Raw genomic sequence first — 25,657 nt, 5'->3', positions numbered from 1 at the left:
TCCACAGCATCATTCAAATTGTTGGCTAGATTGAAATCGGGCTAGGATTTCTGCCGACAGGGGACCCATCAATTATTCAGACATCAGCGTGATCAAGCTCCTCCAGGCTTTTATTTTTAAATGCAGAGTTTATGAGACGTGACATCTATCATAACTGTGGTTTCATACAGTCTGACAAGACGTGGGGTCACACACCAATGACCTATAGCTTGAAGTAATCGTGGATAGGCGCCAGCCATACCTGGTCTTTAATTGATGTTAGATCTGATAAACATGAGCGCCTCGCTGAACCTGCCTTTCTTCAGTCATTGCAATATTAAAAGGCAGTTTATCACCTTCCCTACTGTTTAGGAAGCCAGTGTGACTCTTGATAGTTTTCGTAAAGATGCTTTTGTACAATTTAGAAGTAATGGCTGCCGGGAGTGAATGGGTACATTTTTCTATATGATTTTGTTTCTTTTTACAATGAGTCCAAGATGGAATATGAAAGCTGTATTGATAGCAATGCATTCTCCATAAATCTTTATTCTGAAATATAGCTCTGTTGTTGAAAATGTTTATGGTAGACAGCTTTTAACCTCTTTTTTAACATTTCTTGGAGCATCCTGATAAGCATGCTGTTTAACTATTTTCTCTATGGATGCAACATCATTCCAAAATATTTGGGGACTTTTAATTTAATGTATATTTACAGTCAAATCCTGATGAATCAAATCGCTGGGGACCAAGTAATATATTTACTCATCAATGTATTCGAGACATAGATGTGTTTAAGATGGTAGAAAAAATGGTCTGGATTGACACTCACTAGTACTTTGAGTTGAGTTACATGCATATTATTTGAGACGCCTGCATTTGACTTAACAGGATTTGACTGCACTATATTTTCAGGACAGTGCATCAAAAACATCTGACACACTCCCCCTATTAATAATCTGCATTTTTCTCATTTACCTTCATCGGAACAACGTTTATGTAGTTCTTCGTCTTCACAGATAGGGATGGGAAGGTCCGAGGAAATCACAAGGTCACCAAAAACATCATGTTCTCAATCTTGTTCAATCAGTAGTTGTGATTTAATCTATATTGTCAGTAGTTCAATCCCGTGCCCATCTCATGCTAAAAGGACTAAAAAGGTGATACTTGGTACCTTGCAATGCCAAGGCTCCGTTTAAGAAAACAATACCTGCTGGCATCCATTGCAAGGTAATCAAGGTGCCATTATACAAAGCAATCTTAGTGGTAATTAATGAGTCTTTTTCCTGGAATAACTGGGTTTGGACATTTTTATGGAGTTCCATCTGCACCATAACATGGATAAAACAAAATGAAACATTCAGGTTTGTTCTTTTTATTTTGTTTTTTTTTTATTTTAATTTCAAGTTTGACATACAAGTTTATGAACTCTCATGATATGATTTATTGGATTTTTCAGTTGGATAATGTGTGATTTCCGATCCATGTGAGGAATCTGGGCAGGTGTCTCTCTCTCTCTCTCTCTCTCTCTCTCTCTCTCTCTCTCTCTCTCTCTCTCTCTCTCTCTCTCTCTCTCTCTCTCTCTTTTTCTCTCTCTCTCTCTCTCTTTCTCTCTCTCTCTCTCTCTCTGAGCAGAGACACACTCATTCTTTAAGAATGATGTAAAGCTGTTGATAAAGCTATCAAATATAAGCTATGAGATATAGAGGCATTGAAGACATGGGGATATCATCATTTGATGTGTTTGTAAAAATTGTCAGTACATGTGTTTAACATAGCTGAAAGTTTCAAAGAGAGCTAATGATTTTGTTTATTGTTCGAAACCCATGAGAAAGTCAAGGTTCACAACAAATGGGCAGGCATCTGCATCGCTGCTCGCGATAAGTGCAGGAACTAATTTGATTAGCTGGAGCAGACGTCCATAAGACAGGCAAAACGTATGATTCATCTGGTTAAGCAGGCATCAAATTCTTGAAATTTTCTTTTTATTGAAATAGTAATATAAAGGGTCATCATTTTTATTGCAAAGATGTTTTTGTTGGCATAGATCATGCTGACTCGGCGTATTTGCATGTGGTGTGTCGTGTGAAGAGGGCAGGAAAGATTGGCGTCTGGTTACAACAGCATGTATTTGTTGAGACGCGGTGGAGCCATTTTACAATCACCAGATTCAGCCGTGAAAAATACCTGCTGAATATAAGCTAATGACATGTGGGAAAGCAAATGGTTGCAACTGATTTCAATCTGATGGCTTTCATTCTCAATGGCAGTGAGGGAGATCTGGTTTTGAGTGCTTACCCAAAGTGGGAAATCCGTCAGGAATATGAAAGTACTGTATGAGGTTTGTCTGTGTGAAAGTTGTAGAGGAATACGTCAAGAAATTGAGGCTGCACCCATTGTTATTGTGAAAGGCTTGCGGAAGGCAGACTGTCTGTTTCCAGCGTGTGGAATATTGTAGGGGGCTGACCTTTCAAGAGCAATAAAGTAGAACTTTCATCACTGGCTACTCTTCAGTGAAATTAGATATACCCACTGATTTGTTCCATAACAGATTCATAAAACATAATGAAGTGGTAGGGCTCTGACTGTTTGTGGTCCAGCTCAAGCAATAAATATCAAGAATTGCCTGTAATTGTGGATGCAAACAATTCCGATGAGATATATGGTTGGTGTTTGCGCTCTGTTTTAACAACATAACCAGATTTGCTCAGAAAATGTCAGATTTCAATCAAATTGCAAATAAGTGGATCTTGCAGTCGATCATCTTTCAAAATAGCACCAGCAATTTGAGCAGCTTCTAGCCATAACACCTGCTGTAGGATAGACTGGTGGAAAAGCTGAGCAACGAGTACAGCAAATTTACCATGGAATATTGCACACTGCTCCATTTCAGTATAGGAAAATATCACCGTAATCACCTGCTATTTAGCTTATGATTTATCTCCCTTCCTAGCAGAGAAGCAGCTGTTTTCCGTCCCAATAGAGCCAATTACTGCACCAGGTTGTACATGTGTCCCAAGACATCTGGCTCTGGGAGTCATTGGGCACTACTGTAGTCCCTCCAACTCCCGGGTTGGTGGGGTGATTAGCAGGCTCGGAGAATCCTGGATTGTTACAGTGTGGCTGCCCTACTCAGACAGATGTCTTGTGTTTTCATAGAGATCCAGGATACACCACAACTAGGATTTCGAGTTCTGGGCGCATTAAGTTCAGGTTATCGTGCATGGTAAACTGCTGTTGAGTTTATGATGCAGCTTAAGTTGCCGCAGAACTGATTGTTGTGGACATTTTTAGTTCCTGTCTAAACACATGTATTCACAACTGCATGCTTGTAGACTTGCCTTCTCCAAGTAGTCTTACCACTCCCTCTCATCTTAGAGTCTACAGTCTGATGTGTGGACATATTTCCTCTCAATTTTTCAATTTTATGACACTTTGAGTATGTACACGTCTGTATGAACTGATAAAATATAGTAGTAGTAGTAGTAGTAGTAGTAGTAGTAGTAGTAGTAGTAGTAGTAGTAGTAGTAGTAGTAGCCATGCTAAATAAATAGATATATAGGTGGTAGTCGTGAGTGAGTGAGTTTAGTTTTACGCCACGCTCTGCAATATTCCAGCTATATGGCAGTGGTCTTTAAATAAAAGAGTCTGGACCAGACGATCCAGTGACCAACAACATGAGCATCAATCTATGCAATTGGGAACCGATGACGTGTGTCAACCAAGTCGGCGAGTCTGACCACCCTATACCGTTAGTTGCCTCTTACGACAAGCACCGTCACCTATTATGGCAAGCATGGGTTGCTGAATGCCTCTTCTACCCTGCGACCTTCACGGGCCTAGTAATAGCAGTAGTAGTAGCAGTAGCAGTAGCAGTAGCAGTAGCAGTAGCAGTAGCAGAAGTAGTAGCAGCAGTAGTAGCAGCAGTAGTACAAACAGTCCTTGAAACAGGTATATCCAAGAAAGACCGTACTTGTCTTTAATATGTGGCACGGCAAGACTAGATATCTAAACAGTACTGAAAAAAGTTGCTGTTCTGCTTTTCCATATTATTTTATTATTATTGCTTCTGAAATGTATTTTCTGTAAAATATGTTCAGTTAAAAGATTAAATGTTAGTTTAGAGTAATAGAAGTTGCCATTGAAAAGGTCCACGAGCGTTAATGTACCTGTATATTTGAAATTTCAGAAAACCTTAGTTGCCATACCTCCTTGAAAATACAGAATGGTTTAGCATCCAACACTATCAGTAAGGTAGCCTAGTGGTTAAAGTGTTTGCTCATCACACCGAAAACCCAGGTTTGATTCCCAACATGGGAACAGTTTGTGAAGTCCATTTCTGGTCTGCTCCACCTTGATCTTGCTGGATCATTACTAAAAGCACCAGAAAACCTGCTCGCTTTATATTTATCAGCTTTAAGAAACTCACAGTGGTATAACTGACTGCCGTTTGGACTATGCATACATGCTGGTATCTGTTTTCTATGATGGTCAAGTTGCTCTAGTTTATGTGCATCAGAACCATACCATGGGTTAGTGGATAAAGTTGTGATTTCATCTATATTGTCAGTAGTACTAAAAGGACTTATAAGGTGGTACTTGGTACATTGCAATACCAAGGCCCAGTTTAAGGAAACGATACCTACTGGCATCTAAAAAGGTGAATTTAACTCCTATACCTGAACATAAGCTATGACTAGTATAACACTAAGTTTGCCTCGTACAACCCACCGAAAAATCTGTAAGCACCTGCTTCCGAATTTAAAATTAGATACATAATGCTTGGATTTTGGTATTAATGATTCACTGTATCATTTTGACAATTGAGTGTGATAAGATCATTCTATCTTACATCATAAAATTTCATATAATGAGCAGTTACAGTCATTCAATCACTGTCCTTGTGACCATCGGAGTTCCTTATCATTCTGTTTCCCAGTCTTTCTTTAAACTGCTAAAAAGGTATTGGTGAATGTTCTGAATCCTTGAATGAAGACCTGCTTGTTCAGGGCAATAATGCAATAGATCAAGGACTGGCCATACTGTGTGTCAGAGTGGGGTACCCATGTTTGAACTTCAACTGTGGCATTATATCTCTCTAAGCATGCTTGCCATAAAAGGTGACTATGCTTGTCGTAAGAGGCGACTAACGGGATCGGGTGGTGAGACTAGCTGACTTGGTTGACACATGTCATCGGTTCCCCATTGCGCAGATCGATGCTCATGTTGTTGATCACTGGATTGTCTGGTCCAGATTCGATTATTCACAGACCGTCGCCATATAGCTGGAATATTGCTAAGTGCGACGTAAAACTAAACTCACTCACTCACTCACTCACTCTCTCTAAGATGCCTCTAGAAAACTGGAATCAATCATTTCTGAAATGAGACACCCGTCTATATGAGTACACACATCACAATCATATATGCAAGTACAGTCATCTTTGACCTCTATTTCACTCACTTTGTATCAGAATAATAATGAATAAAACGTCCATGAAGCATAATCCAAAAAGTCCCAAAATAATTCTTTGCTTGAAAAAAATGAAGTTGTTTACCACTGAAGATGAGATGTTGACAGATGGTTTAGCCAGAATCTCAACCTAGCTGTGGATTAAACAGAATCTGGGCATACTGGCTGTTATGTGAGTTATGTCATGTCTGGGACTGCCTCACCAAGCCTTCTCCTATTGTCTGCAATGGAGCTGTTAATTCACGCTATTGTTACCACATTTATCAGGTGTCTGTGGAGTTTTTGCCCCACTAGTTCTCGTGGCTAGGTCATATAGGAAAGGTCGAAGAGCCTCTGCTTGTCACATGGTTGCAGTGTTTTTACAAGCTGATGTATCCGTGCCCCAGAAAAAAACAGCCCACATTGTAGGGGTCTGTTATCTCTAGCAATTTTTTTTTCAGGTATTCTTTACTAGTGATATATCTATAATAGTTAAAGTGTGTTATTTTTAATTTTCATTGAATGCAAATCATGGGATTTCAGTGTGAAAATGGTTATGATGCATGATTCATTTGATACAAATGTAAGTTTTGCCCCATGGATGGCTCATATTGTAGTTAATGAGTTTCATTTTACCTTAATATTCTTCTTGATAACCATGCAGGAGGTATTTGCAAGACTTTGGAGCCAGATCTATCATTCAGATCACCATTTGGTTAAGAAAAGTGAAAATGCCAATGCTTGATTCTGATAACGCTTAGACAAACACCCAATAGAAAGTATGACAGTGCTCACATCAGGCCACAAAGGACTGACTATTTAGACTGGTCATCAAAACCTAACATGTTTTGCCAGTATGATATATGAACAAAAAGACCAATGGCGCTTAGCCTCAGTTTGTTTGGCGTTGTTGATCAGAATGAAAAGAAAAAATACATAAAGTCATCCCTCACCATAATGCGGGTCTTTGGGTCCACGGATGACCCCCCATGTTATTAGACATCAGCGTTATAGTATCTATTACATAATGTGGAACAAAGGCCAAGTAAAATCGTATTTTCCAAAGACATAACAAAACTGCTATTTCGTGTATTGTGTACTGTCAAAAATATATCTTATCGTTGAAGGTGAAAATAAACAAACTTTGAAAATGAAAACATATATATGTACGAGAAACTTGCAATCAAAAATCACTAGACATGATAACTTAATTGTTGTTCCTGTTATGCTTCCTGTTATCAAAGACGTATATTCACATGAATATACGTCTTTGCTGTTATTCAACTAAGCTGGAAATAGCGATCAGCTGTGCACAGGTGTTTTGGTCTAATGTACTGTTAATTCAGGTAAAAATGATCCGATGATATTACATCAACAAACTTCTATTCCATTATCAGAATATTTTACATATTAAGCAGTTATTGTAACAGATTAGTATACATTGCTATCTGGCTAGTATATATTGCATGTTTTCTGCAGACATATTTAACATAACAATGAACACAGGCCGTTACCTGTCTGGGTACATTTTACATAGGAGACAGTTTGACAAGTCACTGCTGACTTCCTGCAGTACTTGCAAATTTGATTGTAAAAGTAACAAAATGTTGCCCATTTGATTGTTAAAAAGGACTCCAATGAGTTAATGACACTGGTCTCTGAGTCTATGGACTACCAGACTAATCTGTTCATGATTGATTAGAATAATGTAAAATTAGTGCTATTGTGGTAGGCGCAAAAAACGGACCCTCACGAATGTGGTAAGCGGAAGTTGTACCCGTATGGAAGGAGGTAATGCCATTTCCTCATGGTGCTTCTATTGTTTCTGTCAACAGTTTTAATATATAATATTGGGATTGAATTTAATCAAATAAGATGTGGTATCTAATTCCATACATTCTGGGATGACTATTTTTTAACACGCTAGAGCGCTGTGTGTTGCATCAAAGCAAACAGTGTAAGTACTCGTAACTTGACTGATAGTATGTCTGTCTTTCATTTGTTAATACTACGATGTTGGTACGATTATTATTTAGAAAACCCTGCATGTTTTAAGCATTAGAAACACAATGCATATGTACGATAAACACTGTCATTTGCCATCCGCACTGAATTTCACTAGTTTACGTAATTTCTAAGAGCGTATTCCTTGATTTTTTATCTCATGGAGGTGTGTGATCGCAGTTCAATTTTTTTATGGGAACCACAGATTACCCGGAGGTTTAACCGATGACTGTACAAGGAGAACACACCACAATCCAAGTCTGATGAGAAATATTAACATAATTTGTTTTTGTATTACACATGATTATTGTGTCTATTGTGAAATTGAGGTGTTAATAATTAATGATGCTTTTTTGTTTGAGGGCGTGGGTAGCACCATCTGAGGTGATGCAATTTGCTGTGGATTCTTGTACACACTAAGAGCATGTGGCAAGGCTCATGCTGATTATGTTACCATGTTGGTCATTGCAATATACATGCCATGGTATAACTTAAATATTGCTCACCCAGTCTAGTACATCACAGATGAACCTAGTGTATCTGTCTAGTTGCACAGTATTGTTCTTTATGTGTTGGATGGTGTGTCTCTGTATGTGTCTCTATGTAGGTCTCTGAGTAGGTCTCTGAGTATGACCATGGGTATCTGTGTCTCCATGTGTCAGCCCTGTCACTGTGTGTGTATGTGTTTCTGTATGTGTCCAAGTATGACTGAATCTGTGGCTCTATGTGTTAGTGCCTGTGCCTCTGTGCGTGCGTGTGTGCGTGCGTGTGTGCGTGCGTCTGCGTGCATCACATCCAAATTGGGTAGATCAATGTTCATTCTGTTGATCACTGGATTGTCTGGTCCAGACTCGATTGTTTACAGACCGTCATCATATAGCTGGAATATTGCAGAGTGCAGTGTAAAACAGCAATCAATCAATCAATGAAAACCTATGTGTGTGTGTGCCTGTTTCTCAGTATACGTGTGTCAGTGCCTGTGTCTGTGTGTCAGTGCCTGTGTCTGTGTGTCAGTGCCTGTGTCTGTGTGTCAGTGCCTGTGTCTGTGTGTCAGTGCCTGTGTCTGTGTGGCATGCATGTGCAAACCCATGTGTTTGTTCTTGTGTGATGTATTCCAATTATAATTACCTTCACATGTCACTGATTTTCCATGATTCTTCAATAACCAGCTCAGTTGAGTACAAATCTCTGGAAGAGGATGTCCATGCCTATATGATCCTAACACAGGTGCTATTCTAGGAGAATACTTAACACAGCTGTAGTTATAAAAACAAATCCTCATCAAATCCATGACTCCCAATTTAACAATCCCTGTCAACAGTGGAAATTTTCTGAACCTGAAGTTTTCCACAAGGAAAAAGGAGACAAAAGTTTAGCGCTTACTACTCTACCTATGAAGATCGGGCTTAGGAATGATCTTCAGTAATCCATGCTTGTTTTAAGAGACAACCGACGGGATCAGGTTGAGAGTTGCTAACTTGGTTGACACATGTCATCATATCTCATTCATGTAGATCAATGTTCATGCTGTTGATCAATGGATTGTCGAGACTTGATTATTTACAGACCACAGCCATATAGCTGGAATATTGCTAAAGGTGATGTATAACTAACCTGACTCACATACTTACTACTCACAAAAGGCCATCTACGTTCGAGTAATGGGTTAAACAAGAGCTACTACATGGAGGTACTAGCTTAGTAGATACTTTGCTTCAGTTGGTGGAAGATACTTCTACCTGCTTGGAACACAGATGTTATATGCCAGATATTAGGAGACTAGGTTTAAAAGAGGGAAATGTGAAAAAAACATTGGATACGTCAGATTGATGATTGCGTTTGCAGCTTTGTTTGTTGGTGGAGCGCTTCATTACGGTCTTTACCCCCACGTGCATGTGTGCCGCCAAGATGCCTGTTTATATCATTAGCTATTCCATGGGTGGGCCAGCCAGTCTGTTGATGTCCGGGTCTCCCTGCCTCCCGAAGACATCCATACGTTCCCTTTCAGAGGCCAAGTATTCTGCCTTGTACAGCACTGCTTTGACTAGATCTCAGTTATGTTAATTTGAAGATAATTGCTGTGAAGTTTCGGGTAGTGCACAGAGACCACGAATAAGCAGAGATATTTTTTTTAGAAATGTCAATAAGATCTAAGGTACTGTGTCAAGAAGAGCTCTTGCTGTGCGTGTTAAACTACAATGAAATCTGGATATATTTTGCCCTTTCTCAGATCTGGTGACGTGTGGTTAAGGTATTTGTTCTAAGTGATAACAAAATTTGAGAGGAATTCCATGTGTAAAGTTACACTGGAGACTAACATAGAAAGAGTGTGGTCTTAACTAAGATAAAATTATACAGCAATGGATCCAAGGCCAAAATGTCTCTTTGGCTTTGCTTGACGTGAATTTTCAGTTGAATTTTGTTGAATGTGTGGGACAGGTGTTGCATAATTTCTGTCACACAGGTCTAACAAGAGATAACGAGTAGTTAATTTTCAAATTAAAGATGAGTTTTTATTTTTGTGTTGAGCAAATTAGAAATATATGGTTTGCAGTTTGTGAATTTTTAAGTCACTTTTTATTTTAAAGTTTTTTCATTTTTTGTGGATGAATATGTGGATATATACTGCCATCAGCATGATGACATTCATCACATTGAAGTTTCAAGATGTGATATGATCATGTAGCTTAAAGTTTGCTGATGTGACTGTTAAGTTTTTCTCACACAAGATATGATTATGATCCTTTTCATCATCAATACGATATTTGTAATTGTAGGTGGGATCTACTCTCTCTAGCAATAGATTCCTTCGCAGGTTAGATTCCTTCGCAGAAGTAGCCATTCAGATGCACAAATGTATAGAATGGATGTAGCCAAAAACATATGTCTATAGGGATGAATAGTAATATTCATCATATTAGAAAACAAGTAAGGTCCTGAAATGGATTACCATTTCATTACTTAAAATACTGTAGTATGAGATTGGCGCAGTGGGTGATCTATGTAATTGTATAGTCTTGGTTGCTGATAGGTGACACAGGTGGTCCAATTGCACAGTTCCCTACAGTGGAGTGTGCAGATCTCCATCTCTCAGGCACAACCTATAATTGTGGGTTCGAATCTCAGTTTGCCCCAATTTGTGGTTTGACACCACCATGCCTCTGTAAGTGGATTCCTCAGAATTGTTCAGTAGAAGCTGTCAAAACCGGCATCTGTCCATTCCAACAAGTTGTCAAAACCGGCATTAAATCTCAGTCCTGTCTGTGGCTTGTAGATTTATCATTATTTAGCCGTCCAGGAGCTGTCAGTTCCCCAGATCTCGTCATGAAATAAGTCACCTGAATATGTGTTTTCAAAGTAATTAGTGCTGTCTAATCCGGTGCTCAGTAAGGAATCTGTCACCATCAAATTATTCTGCATTTAAGCTACATGGTTGCCAACTTCTCTCTTTTATCTCAATATATGTGATTTAACTGACATTGTTTAACGTGACCTTACACCCAACTCACCACATTGTAGCACAATTGCATAGATCGATGCTCATGCTGTTGATCACTGGATTATCTGGTCAAGACAATTATTGACAGACCACTGCCATATAGCTGGAATATTGTTTAGTGCAACATTAAACAACCAACCAATTAAGTGCTGAGTGCTGTGATGTGAAACAATATTGCAACAGCATAAAACTGTATTACCTCATTCTACCAAACAATCCAAATGTGTTTCTTTTGTCAATTCTTCACTCTAGTTGACGACAGAAAAAGGATTCTCTACGCCACTGTTGCATCTTTCATGTGACAGAGATAAGACTATGAATAGCAATATGGTGTTGACTGTAGATACAAATGCATACTTTTCAGATAATGGCCCAGACAAGTATTTATCATTTGTATTGTAAATATTTGATCTTTGGCCTCTTGTCAGTTATTCAGTGTTTATGGAACTGGAGAAGTATACCTCTATTTCATAGAAGACATCATAAAAGATCACTAGCACAACCATAGCCATTCTACAAAGTAATCCTTGCATCCTGGACATGATAATTCTCTTACTACAACAAAGTCATGCAGTTCTTTTATTTCAATGATTGCTGAAATCAATGATCGAAACAGGACCTAGATGATGTTTACAGAAGTGCTATTATTATTACTGAAAATTCCATGCTTAAGCATAGACTACTATTGTGTCTGAGCCATACGATCAGATTGTGAAACAGAACCAATTTTGTATAACTTACACCATTTACTTATTTTAGTAACAGTTGACTTATTGTAAACGTTCGCTCACCCCGCTAAAAACCTGGGTTCAATTCCCTACATGGGTACAATTGGTTAAGCCCATTCTGGTGTCATGGAGATGAGATGCTTTCTGAAGCAGGAAAACATAGTCCTTTGATTGTTGTTACGTTGGGATAATGTTATTAAATATGACCTGCTTTTTGAACTATGACTGTCATAACTTTGAGACAGTGTTGTGAAATAGGACCCTCTGTTTGCCGTGTAATCGTCACAGGGCTTAGAGTGCACAGTGAAACAGATATTACTTTTTGGCTTATAATTGTCATGCCAAGAAGATTGTTTGTGTAAATGACCAACCCTGCAAAGTTCTACTGAAGGTCTAGTCTGCTTCACAGTCCAAGAACCACATTATTTTCCCTACTGCCTTGTCCTTACTGAAATGTTAAAATCCCAGACAGAGCAAGTCTAGATTTCCACAGGTTCAGAATCTGAATCTCCCATCTGATTATGGCTTTTTTTCAGTTTTAATGATTTTATTTAGTTACTATCCATATTTATATATTTAGGAACAAAGCCTTTGTCAGATGCACAAATGTATAGGATGGATGCAGTCAAAAATGTACTTTTATATGGATGAATAGTAATATTCACCGTACCAGAAGTTTTGGAAGACAAGTAAGGTCCTGAAATGGATTACCATTTCATTACTTAAAGGAGTGTAGTATGAGATTGGCACAGTGATAGGTGACACAGGTGGTCCAATTGCACAATTCAATACAGTGGGTTGTGCAGATCTCCATCTCTCAGGCACAACCTACAATTGTGGGTTCGAATCTCAGTTTGCCCCAATTTGTGGTTTGACACCACCATGCCTCTGTCAGTGGATTTCCTTTTCAGTTTTAATGATTTTATTTAGTTACTATCCATATCGCATATATTCAGGAACAACGCCTTGGTCAACTAGAAATCAAAGACAGTTGAGTAGAGCATCCCCCATGCATTAACACAGATTTGAAAATCTGGCTACCAAGACTTATAATGGAGTAAGACCTGATGACTCCTGGTCATGGGGATCTGGTCCACAGCCAGATGGTAGCCACTGACCTGGCCGTAATGGAGAGCACTTCAGATATGAGTGCCATGTGACATTCCCATTAATACTGCCACAGTGGGACATACTCTGTCAACCACTTATGGTTCCCTATTTGTAGGTTGAAAATACATTTCCATCTTTGTGGTGCTTGTTCCTGAAACAGTGCTCAGGATTTGCCAGCATTATCTTGAGATGCCTTATACTTTTAAAGAAAAATATGAACATTTCAGTATCTGATATGTGCTGAGACATTGCTGCCCCCCTACCAGCATTATCTTGAGGTGCCTCATAAACATTAGAAAAACTTTCAGCAACAGATGCATGTCGTAAAAAGAATCTAATTGGATAGGATAATCAGGCTCACTGATTCGTTTTGAATCTAAACTGCAAAGATAAGTGCTCATGATGTTTGTCGAGACTGTCTTTTTGACAAGCTGCCATCATGCACTGACATAGTGGGAATATCACTAAGTGCAACATTAAGCAGCAGATATATCCAAAAATTTAGAAACGTTGTCATATGATAGTATTGTGAAGCATTACTTATGTAGAGTGTAAACATATCAGCGATACTTGTGTTCTTTTTGTGGGTTTGGTTTTTGCCACTTGAAGGATTGAGAAAAAGATGCAAAAGGGATCTCTTCGTGAGATCTGAGAAAGGTCAAGAAGCATTTTTTGGTCAGGATCTGCGAGATATTGTATGACTTGCCCATGACACTGCTACAGCAAACTCTATCTTTCACTTGTATGACTGGGTTCTCCATGATTTTACTCTGTTACAGGTGTGAATCTACCTCTGGAACCCACCTCTAACATCACCTGTGTCTGCAGCAACTGTGAAACCAACTATTGTGTCACCAGCGGAAATGTGAGTGTTCTTATGATAGCGTTCCACCTTGGCATTTTAATCTGGAGCCCTGCCCTTCTTTTGAATACAGTAATGAAAATTAATGCTTGGTGATTTTTAGTTTCTATTTCATGTTTAAAGTAAGTGAAGTAGACATGCTTTTTAAGCCTTTTATTCATGGATAACTTGATGTAATACTTCGAAATCTGTCATTGCATGCCCCTTTTGAAATAGAGATGCTCCCTTTTGAGTGAGTGAGTGAGTTTAGTTTTACGCCGCACTCAGCAATATTACAGCTATATGGCAGCGGTCTGTAAATAATCAAGTCTGGACCAGACAATCCAGTGATCAACAACATGAGCATCGGTCTGCGCAATTGGGAACCGATGACATGTGTCAACCAAGTCAGTGAGCCTGACCACTCGATCCCGTTAGTCGCCTCTTACGACAAGCATAGTCGCCTTTTGTGGCAAGCATGGGTTGCTGAAGGCCTATTCTACCCGGGAACCTTCATGGGTCGCTCCCTTTTGAAATTCTGTCTCTCTGCCCTATTTGTATCCTGGGGAAAATACTGTATGATAGTGTTTTATTGTACATCAGAAGGGTGTCTCTCCTAATAAATATTTACTTCTCTATTGTTATCAGAAAACTTTTTGCAGCATCATTAGTACTGCTTTTGTCTTTCTGCTCTTCATATTCTTCATGTTCATAACAATTGTGAAATATCCAGACTGCTAAGAAATTATTCACCTGATGAAGGAATGAAAATGTACTCTAAAACATGTAAAACATCGTAGTCCTCATACTGCAAAAGTTATATCCATAAAACCTGTCTCTTCTGTTCCCCTCCTACAATCATTCCAGTGAGTACCTCCATTAAAAAGAAGCAGTTCTCCTAGCTAAGGAATCTATCCATGTTTCCAAACTTGTCTTTGGCAGGAAAATTAAGGGAGAATTATTTTTGTTGGAAAGAAATTGATGCGTTTAAGGTCTTTATTTTGTGTAAATTCTGATTTCTTTCAATATTGTATGGAAGACAATAATGTGTCTTCCAATTAATTGGTCTTGTTGGAAACAAACTTAACAAGTTAAGTTTTATGATTCAAAAACAAGATGGTTTCCATGAAGAATTTATTTCACAAGATACTCCACTGTTTTCCAGTGTTTTGCGTCCTTAGAGAAAACAAATGGAGATGAGCGAAGAGCGTATGGATGTGCAGACAGAGACCTCATGATCAATTCCATGTGCAAGCAGAAGAACAAGGACACGCTGGCAACCAGGTGCTGCAACAACAATAACTTCTGCAATAAGGATATTCCGTTGTTGTTGCCGGACCAAACAAAGCCAGGAAATGGTATGACAATTCTTTGTACAACACGTTGTTGTATAGTTTGTATTGATGTCTGTAAGACTGAGTAATACTTATTCACTGAAAACATAATCTGACAAAGGTGCTTTGGGGTAACCCAATGGTAAAAGTGTACTCTCATCACTCCAAAGACCTGAGTTTGACAACGTATTCATCTTACTGAACACCTCAATGTTACTTTTCAATTGTTAGAAGCACAGGTACAACATAAGTTGTTCACTGGTCCCTCGGGGGCCATGGGCTCATGTACCCTCGAGGTTTGTTCATGTTCCCCTCGCCCCTTGTTCACTGGTCCCTTGAGGGCCATAGGCTCATGTACCCTCCAGGTGTGTTAATGTTCATTTGAGCCCGCAGGGCAAGGGGAACATGAACAAACCTCGAGGGTACATGAGCCCATGACCCCCGAGGGACCAATGAACAACGTATTTACCTTACCGAATACCTGAATTCTAATTTTGAACTGTTTGAAGCACTTCTGTTGAATTGCCATTTTGCAGAAGACACAAGGTAAACAGATTTTGTGTTATCTCCGTTCCATCGATTTCCAATCGCAAAACATCGGTAATTTCCGTGCTTCATGCGTGATTCAATGTTATTCGAGATAGAAAAAGTACTACCATGAAGCACCAGAAGAGTTCAGAATTCCCAGCGGTGTACATTGAAAATAATACATCGCCTGTAAGTGGAGTACATTGAAAATAATAGAATAGCACTTAGCCAATCAGAAAGCAACATTCATGTGTGAGGTAAGATGAACCTTTTTGTAAGCCATCGCCAGATTTGGTAGATGACAAAGAAAACAAACTTAGAGTTATTTCCTTTCCATTGATTTGCTTTCTCCAAACATAAGCAATTTCCATGCATCATTTGTGATTCAGGGTTATTCGAGAATTACTATCACAAAGTACCAAATATGTTTGGCATTCCAGCAGGATACATAGAAATGTTACTCACTTGTAAGTAGGGTACACTGAAAATAATAGAAGAGCACACAGCGAATGAGAAAGCGACATTTATGTTCGAGTTAAGATAATGTGTGATACCTAATTGCTGCAATATTTCTGGAATAATACTAAAAGCAGTGTAAAACGCGATTTGTTCTTAAAGTTTCTCACTTTCTCTGAATTTATGGATAACAACAAAATCAAACAGCTATATCTAAATTGAAAAAGACGTTCAGTAAGAGTGAACCCTTTGGAAAATTTAGGGTTGCTGAAGAACAGTTTTAACCCAGATCATCAGGGGTTTCAGCAACTCTTAGTATTCATCATCAGTGCAGACAGGTAATTAGGAAACAAAGGATATAAACATCACACCTGGTGTTCATGACAAATTGATATTTCTTATTAACAAAGATTATTGTTTCAGCAGCACTGTTCCAAGACCTGATATCCCACCTACCCCTTGTACTTGCCGTCATCATCCCAATCATCATCGTAGCCGTCCTCATGCCCATCATCATTTTCCTCTTCCGCCGCGTACATCAGCGCAGGATGGAGGCACTGTTTGCCAGAGAGAGACGCTTACTGGAAGAGGATGGGATACGTGCAGCACAAGTTGGGGACAGTACACTGCAGGTTTGTGATTACACAACATAGTTAATCAAAACAGTTCATTAACACATCACAAGCAGATGGAGTATTACTGTAAACAGATACTGCTTATCATGTTCTCTATATTCATTCTGCCAAAAAATGTGTCCGTCTGTAGATCAGTGTTTATGTTGTTTTAGAGCCCTCTATTCAGATCGAAAATGTAATAAACAGTCATTGGTTTCCAAATGCACCTCTCAAAAGTGATAAAAATAGATCTTTCCCTCGATATTTTCAAAAATGATTCACTAAGCAACAGAAGTGAAAAAACATCTAATTCTTTCTTATAACTAGTGGTGTTCCTATTGATGGAAATAATCAAAGGTTGGTCACAGTGACCAAACAACCAAGCAATATTTCACTTTTCTCATAATCGAACACAAATGATTTGGGAACTTCTGTTTTAGTGTTTGAAATACCTGGTGATGGAACATATCTTCAAAGTTGTCAGGGCCTAAAAATGTGTTTATTTCTTAGAAAACTCACTTCACTAATTGAAAAGTCGTGAGTGAATATATCTTGAAGACTCCTGGAAGTTTATGTCAATGATATTTTAGTCACTACCTATTTTAGCATGTTTTACATATCTGCAATAACAACCTGACTAGGAAAATCAGAAAAAAATGCTAACCCTTTTTTTTTATTATTGTTCGTTGGTAATATAGCAGTTATCAAATGAAAGATTTCAGCCAAATCCCATTACTTCTTATTACTCAGCTGAATCTGTCAGTCATGACAAGACAACCACTGTGAAAGACTTGTCCCGAGTCTTAGTCTTTTTTGCTGAAATTATAGCAAGAAGTAAAAATTATAATTTGTGTGTATGTTTAAAGTCTTGCCTAAAAAACACAGTCAAACATTCATGTAAGAGCAGTCACTTTGTGGAAGTGCAGTAGACACAGTCTTTGCTGGATCATGTCAACTGTCAGCCATGTTGCACGCAAATTGTCACATTTGTATGATCAGAGGACTCACTGAAAATTGAAATTATACCAACTCGTGTGACATTTTGTTGAAAGATGGAGCAAACATGTGACAAGTTATGTCTGCATGTGTTTTGGTAGACACTGCGGTTCATACTACTGGCTCCCAGCCTTCTCCTCTGTGTCTACATCAGTTTTTATATGACAGTCTGTAAACCTCAGCATTTTGTGATGGACATTTAGTAATAACACTCATCAAAATCCAGATTTGGTACAAATAAGTGGTAAGAAACTAGTTTTTGCTTTTTTTAGGTTTTGCTTGTGCTCTTCTCCTACATGAGAAACTAACCTCAGATTTCTAAACAAAGGTTTTATCTCTTTTTAAATTGCCAGACCTGAAATAGAACAAACTGGTGTCAATTTGGTCAAAAGCCTTTAGTTAAACATATCCATCGTGTCCAGACATAGGATTGGCATAGCTGTTTGTTTCATTGACCTGGACCCTTTGCTTTGTCACAGGAGCTCTATGACGAGTCGATGACCTCAGGGTCAGGGTCTGGTCTGCCTTTCCTGGTCCAACAGACAGTCGCCAGGCAGGTCCGATTGGATGAGTGCATTGGTACGTATAGCAGGTTGAGTTGTGGGGATGGTCAAAACGAAGGATGTCCCATCATGCCATTGATGGAACATGCTAGAATTCTGTATCTGAAAGAATGTGCAGTGGTTAGCTTGGACACTGGTCATTTTTGGATGAGATGAGGTAGGAGATCATTGGGTGGCATCGATCAGATAGGATGTGACTGTGCAGGTTATTGTTGGGTGGGATGGATCAAATGGGGTTCGATGGTGTAGGGTATCAGTGAGTGGCATCAATCAAATGGGATGGGATGGTGTGGGGTTTAGTTGATCAATCAAATGGGGTGGGACTGTGTAGGGTATTATTGGTTGGGATGGTGTATGATATTGTTGGATGGGATAGATCAGATGGGGTGGGACGGTGTAAGGCATTTAGGCTTGGGATGGTGTAGGGTTTTGTTGGATGGGATCGGACGGTGAAGGATATTATTGGACAGAGAGGGGATGGGATATGTTGTAGTGTATTGATTGGTGGTATCAGTTGTACTATACATGCAATGCTGTTCCGTGCCATGCACTGCAACACAGAATTTACCATGATCTTAGGATTACAAGAGCTCATAAAGTTGGAATTATTAAGTTAAACAGATCTGAGCCTTCTCTGCACCTCATTCCATCAATCTATTTGATGTGCGTAGTGATATATATGATCGTGTCACATGGTCTGTATAGTTTGATGGTGGGTTAGTTCAATGACTCATTTCAGATGTAAGTGTTACGACTTTTGTAATGCGTATCATAACCCCTATAATGTAGCACACCCTTTGGTTGTAGTTGAACGTCAACTAGAAAGAGGAACAGTGATAATGAGTCTTAGCCTGAAGGAATATATTTAATTTACATGACACTTTATAACTAATTTTTGTAATTTTGTACAGTATGGTAACTACTGGTTACATGACAACCGTTTTTGTGCTAATATTTTCCTCTCTAATGTCATCTTTTCACCACTTTGGTCTGAATGTTTGCTGCATCAGGTAAGCTACATCTTGACATGGGTGCTGCCATGTTGTGACTTCTTTTTGAGGTGTTTAGAAGGTTTGGCATCTAGGGTTTACATCACGATTGAAAATAACGAAGATCAGATATTCTTCAGTTAAGGTTGAAGTGAAAAGACCCATTATTGAGAGTTGGATAGTAGCACCTTCATTGATCAGAAGAGAACTTGTAATTTTAACCCGTCTTGCCAGAGTCACGTTACTGAATGAAGAGCCTGTAAAATGTTGCCTTTTCCCACTGTTTATCTATATAGTTGTACAGTTAATTTATTAGGTGGACTACCACTTTGGGCAATGTGATTGTAGGTGTCCTAGAACTTCCAGAAGCCAGACTGATGATGCTGGTCGCTTGTTAAGCTTCTTTCAGTTTCAGTTTGCCATGGCTACACCTCTAAGTCACTTGTAGTGGTGTTCCGATTAGATGAAATAATCGAAGGTTGGGCACAGTGGGCAACACTCAAACAGTTGATCACATTTTCTCATAATCGAACAAACAGTTTTGGAACTAATGTTTAAGTCTTTGACAAATTTGACGACTGAACATGTCTTCAAAGTTGTCAGGACCTGAATCATATTTTATTCTTAGAAAACACACTTCACTAACTGAAAAGTCATGACTGAATATATCTTGGAGACTCCAGGATGTTTATGTTCATGATATGTTAGTCATCACTTTAAAGTAGCAAGTTGCATTGTCTTATATATATCTGCAATAACAACCTGGATAGGAAAATCTGAAAAATTATGGTAACCAATTTTCGTCAATGATTGCTCGTTGGTAATGAAGCAGTCGTCAATTGTAAGGTTTGAACCAGTTCCCAAGACTAGTCAATTGTCAAGATTCTTTCAGGTTGCCAAGGCTTCACCAGTGTTTTCTTTTTCTGAATTTCAGGTAAAGGTCGTTACGGAGAAGTATGGCGTGGAAAGTACCATGACGAAGATGTTGCTGTTAAAATTTTCTCATCTCGCGATGAAGCCAGCTGGTTGAGGGAATCTGAAATCTACAACACGTGCTTACTGCGTCACGAGTATGTTCTTGGGTATTACGCTTCAGACATGACGAGCAGAAACTCCTGTACACAGTTGTGGCTTATTACACACTACCACAAAAATGGGTCTCTGTATGACCATCTCCAGTGGAATGTTCTCACACATCTTCAGATGCTAGATCTGGCTCACTCAGCAGCGGCTGGGCTCGTTCATCTACATACGGAAATTGTTGGAAACCATGGAAAACCTGCCATCGCACATCGAGATATTAAGTCAAAAAATATTTTAGTACGATCCAATGGAACGTGTTGTATTGGCGATCTTGGATTGGCTGTCACTCATACTCAAGAAGATAATAAGCTGGACTTAGGTCGGAATAACAAAGTGGGAACAAAGCGGTACATGGCGCCGGAACTTTTGGCAGAGACACTTAATCCTGATTTCTTTGACTCATTCAAGTGTGTGGATGTGTATGCATTTGGTCTGGTTCTGTGGGAGATTTGTCGCAAGTGCTCTACTGGAGGTGAGTTGTGCTGTGCTATACCTTCTTTGTGGCATAACTGAAGAGATGAATCAGCTGAACATTTAGCTAGATGTTTCTTTGTTTTGTGGAAATGGAAGTGGAGCAACTTCTTACAACTTTTCTTTAAGAATAAGATCATGACCTTTTTTCACAAACCTTAGAGTTTGGAGTAAAAGGTGTTTGAAAGGGAAATTGGTTGGATGTTTTTCACTTTCAAGGTTCTGACATTAGCCCAGCATGTATTTAGAATTTAGACTTCAATGAAAACTAGTTAAACTCTAAGAGGATAGACCGATCTAATTGCATTAGAAAAATTCAGTCAGGCAAGGATAGTTTACATGTTTGCTGTTATTGGTTCCCATTTATAAAAATTCTGTATTAATATAGAAAACCATCATTGGATTTTGACAAACCCTTGATGTGGCATATTATCAAACTTCCATAAATATATAGGTGATAGGTGGACTAACTGCAAACAGTGTTATACTATGGAGTTCACTCAGAGGAAAGTTTGCAGTGTAAGGGGCATAACTCTGTATGTTTTTTCAAATGGTATATTTTGTGAGTTTGTGTTGTTATGAGGAAGTAAGTTTGAGTTCGGGTGTATTATGAAGTTTTCTAACGCTAGAAATGGGCTTCTCATGCTTTACTCTACTTCTAGGTTTTCCTGAAGACTACAAACTTCCATTTGGTGAGTCGGTGCCGAGTGATCCAAGCTATGAGGACATGAAAAAGGTGGTGGTGACAGACGGTCAGCGTCCAGTCATCCCCAACAGATGGGCCTCCGACCCGGTTAGTATATCTCCATCGTGCCTTCTATCTGTATGATGGTACAAGGTCTTCGGTTCGGTTGGCTCCAGTTCAGTACTTTAGATATGATTATAATGTAGAAAACTGACAACAACAACCAAACCATTCATTGTTTAATAACATGGGAAAAAATAACCATAATTTTTGTTATTTTTAATAGTTTGTCATTTCATGAAAATAGAAAATACCGATTTTTGGACTTGCATTTCAGTATACTTAAATGAAGACAAAATAATACTGCTGTTCAGCTAATACCATGGTATACTGTTTCACCCCTACTGATAGCCAGTATCAAAACCAAAGAGACAATCTATCACCTATGATTTTGACAGCACTAAAGCATTTTTAATACTATAGTTTGGTAGTGGTGAGTTTTGTCTTAATCATCTCTGTTTTCAATACGATAATCTTTCATAAATTTGATAAAAATATATTGTAGCTTGATTCAGAGCTCTTTGTGTCTGGAGGGGTAGCTGTACAGAGCTTGTAGACAAACAAGATGGCGGTGAAGTCATATGTTGTAGAGAATCAGAAAAACACCATTCAAAATGGCCAAGAGGAAATATTTGTCTGGCAAACATGCATGTGACATTACGATAGAGCACAAACTTGGGGGTCCACTGAATTTCTTTATTCAAATTCCAGATCATGGTGCAGATGTCCAAGTTGATGAAGGAGTGTTGGGCCCAGAATCCAAAGGCTCGGTTGCCGATGTTGAGAGTGAAGAAAACCCTATATTCAATGTTACGGTCACAACAGATAGAAGAAAAATGCCTTAAGATTGAGGACAGCAAACATATCGAAAACACAAAACAGAATCAGTGTTGATAAAAGTTTCATAGCAATTTGTAGTGGAGGTACTACTTACATGACAACTTGTCTTAGGGCTTTCATTTTCTAATCCTTGCAAGAAATGTGACGGGCACTTCTGTGACTAGAAGTTGTGTGAATGTCTGATGGAAGATCTGATTGGTTGGTTTGTGTTATGTGACCAGTTCAGTTCCACACGCCATGATCTTCGGGAATTTCATTGGAAGAGTCCATTTGAAATCAGCGCTGAGACAAAGTGGCAAGAACATAAGACAGTCAGCCTTGAGAGCAGATGGAGAATTTATCATTGACCCTGCAAGGAGAAGGACAATGTCAATTATATGAATGTCTGTGTAGGAATGTGTTTAAGCCTTAGTGAGACAATAACAGACTTTACCCATTCATCCCCCAGATGATATGGATCAGTCCAGGTTTGTAATGACTGTTTGATGAATGGAAGAGGTCATCTGTAACTTGAGGGTGACAAACCTTATGTATATATTGATACGTTTTATGACCATGTGATGTTTCTTTGTGAGGATTTGAGCTTTAAAGGATTGTGTTTGTTGCTTTAGGACAAGACTGAGGCCTTCATTGTTTATGCTGCTTCCAGCACAGAATGTAGAGTGATTTTGCTCATAGTAGCTGAAGGCCATTCTTGAACTGACAGTTCTTGTCCTCCATTCCATTGGCAGTTCTCTGATATCCAGGCACAGGATTTTTTAAATTGGAATAAATTTTTTACGACTGTTTTTATTCATTCAATCAGAATCAGTTATGAAAGAAGTGGAGTACCAAGTAGGACATTACTTTCGGTTCCGTGGGAAAGCAGAAAAATATATTTAGTTATTTTGATCATTTTGAAAAATACATCTAGACAGCAAATAAAAGTATATTTCTGGGCTAATGATTGGGATAAATATTTTCTAAGTCCTAATCACAGCTAAATGGGACAAATTAGTTTGAGTTTTCATACAAAAAGGATCGGTACTAATATTGAGCTGATGTTTTTCCAGCTTTGTTTTGTGTTGGCATTTCCAGAAAATGAACTTTTCCATGAAATAGTTCCAGAAGCCGAACAGCTCGTGAATGTTGAATGTTACCAGATTCTTCGGTAACTCTGTTGAGTGTTGGCAGTGTATGAAATGAGCCAAACTCCCAGATGGATTTAACCAGACACCACGAATTCACTCATATGTACGGAACATCTAAAGTTTGCAACAGATCATTAGGCTTGCTAGCTTTACCATCCTTACCAATTTTTACCATCATTCAGAAATCTAGTCCGCCTCAGTCGATTTCATGGGGCTTATTTCATACACTGTCTAATAGCCCTTGAGGTTTGTAATGTATCAGAGTCCTTGGTATCTTTGTAGAGTGTTGGGTAGTATGTGCACAAAGATTCAGAGTGGGAAACACACCTCAACAGATTTAGTGCCAAAGTCCAGGCACTGAAGCTTAAACATATAGCTATGTTTATAATGGACAACATTACGTTTGTTGTTAACTGTTGGTGTGGGTTATACACGAGTTGGGTGACAATATTTTTAGGGCTCCCAAACTGCCAAAAGTGGAATCACTGTCTGTCATGTAATTTTATGTTTTCTCTTATTTTTATCAAAGAATATAGGAACCGGTTCTGATCATTGATGCTGAAGTAGAAGAAATGTTCACTGATAGTTGCCTAACAATATGACATTCCATCACCGTGGTTACGAGGAATGTAAAGTGGAGGGCCAAAACGGGCTAAACCAAAGAAAGGTTGATAATTTCATGTCAGCATAAAGGTATAAATTGTTAAAAGCACCGTCAACAATGTTTGGTATTTCATCAAATTGGAAAGGGCACTGGGTGGCCTGGGTTGAACTGTCCTTGAGTACATTCTCTTTAACTCATTTGTGGTGAGCTTGATCTGTGTATTGCTGGAATATGGCAGTGAAAACAACTTATTTAGAAAGAGCACCATGGTCCTGAGTACAAATTGGCATTGGATGGTTGAAACCAGGCTGCCTTTTTTTGACACTTTCAACCACTGGTCAACCAGACCCATCTTCAATTATTCACAATTTACTGACTTAGCTGTAATATTGCTGATTTGAATGGATTTTCATTGGTGTTCTTTTTATAATTTATACCTTTTTTTTTGACAATTGTAGAACTAGTCAATCACAGCTAATGTAGATATTTGTGTTATTTGTAATATATTCAAGATTTATTTTGTTACAATTTGCCAAAATACTTCACTTTTACATAGTCAAATAAAAGATGAATGCAAGCGTTTGCTATAGAATGTCTATCCTTGTACCATGTGTAAATTTTTTCCATTTTGAAGTGAAATTGTTCACACATATCTAAAGTATAGGTAGACATTAAACAAATTGAAGGTAAGCTCCAATACCTCGGTTTAGATATGTCTAACAGTTGAGGTCAACATGCTTTATTCACAAAACCAAAGTCAATTATCACTAGGTGATTGTTTATCATGATTCATGTTAATTTAATTTTCGTTTAAAATATATCATTTATCAGTGATCATATCGCTTTTCATCTGAGTCTTACAATTAACATGCATCACCTGTAAATATGTAATTAATGTCTCAACATTTGTTGCCAACATTTGATGGATGTGTTGCCTTTTGTTTTAGCATCCTTGCAGATAGTGGTTTTTTTTGTTGATATTTCTAATCAAGGATTTCTTTTTAACAACCCACCGCTGTGTCAGTGTTTTCTGAAAAGGGCTATTGATACTTAAAATGCTTTGAGCACATTTGTTATGATTTTATCCACCTCTGTGTAAAAACCGTCCAATACAGTTACTCTTCCCTGTCAGCCAAAAATGACATACCTCCATTGGTGAAACAGCTAAATTCTTTAGTAAACCTTTTATTTCTAAAGTGAAGTAAATTATGTCCCGTCCATAATATCTGTAAATGTTTTAGTATTGTCCTTCTTTCCCCATTTAAGATCCCAAACAAAATGAAAATAAATAGCAATGTTGAATGTCATATACAATGACTTTTGCCTTAAGGTATCTCTTAAGACTGGGTACCATTCTAATGTTTATTAGCTTTAACTATATAAAATAAAGTTATGTTTTGTTGTGATACATTGTTATCCTGTTTCAAGGGGTTTTGGGGGTTTTTTTTTCTTTTTTGGACAGTCTGATAACAAAATTCATGAACTATTTCTTCAGGAGCTTTTAAATATCTAGTTTTGAGAATGATTATAGCAGAGCACCATGTTAACCTGTGACTGAGATAAGCAACTCTTTCAAGTAATTGTACAGTTTGTCCATTCTACTGTAAATTATCAATATGCTTGATGTATATATAGGTTCAGAAATATAGTTTGTGAATCTATGTACCCAAATAAAGTCATAATTTATTTGCAAA

The 25,657-nt window shown here is 38.3% G+C and overlaps 1 protein-coding gene across 2 annotated transcripts in view; it reads left to right on the top strand.

The window, feature by feature from the left end:
* The window catches only part of LOC137298078 (activin receptor type-1-like), a 50,374-nt gene extending 24,717 nt beyond the window's left edge, over positions 1–25,657 (top strand). Inside the window, exons 2-8 of one of the 2 annotated variants that reach the window (XM_067830145.1) lie at positions 13,549–13,634; positions 14,776–14,968; positions 16,355–16,560; positions 18,018–18,117; positions 20,025–20,645; positions 21,307–21,437; positions 22,101–25,657. In XM_067830145.1, coding sequence (XP_067686246.1) covers positions 13,549–13,634; positions 14,776–14,968; positions 16,355–16,560; positions 18,018–18,117; positions 20,025–20,645; positions 21,307–21,437; positions 22,101–22,283 — 1,520 coding nt within the window. In that variant the 3' untranslated portion in view covers positions 22,284–25,657. Of the gene's footprint in view, positions 1–13,548; positions 13,635–14,775; positions 14,969–16,351; positions 16,561–18,017; positions 18,118–20,024; positions 20,646–21,306; positions 21,438–22,100 lie in introns of both variants that reach the window. The other variant, XM_067830144.1, reaches the window with a different exon arrangement.

Source organism: Haliotis asinina, chromosome 10, assembly GCF_037392515.1.
Source record: "Haliotis asinina isolate JCU_RB_2024 chromosome 10, JCU_Hal_asi_v2, whole genome shotgun sequence".
NCBI lineage: Eukaryota > Metazoa > Mollusca > Gastropoda > Lepetellida > Haliotidae > Haliotis > Haliotis asinina.
Note: the sequence above shows the minus strand (reverse complement) of the source record. Positions and strands in the feature narration are given on the sequence as shown.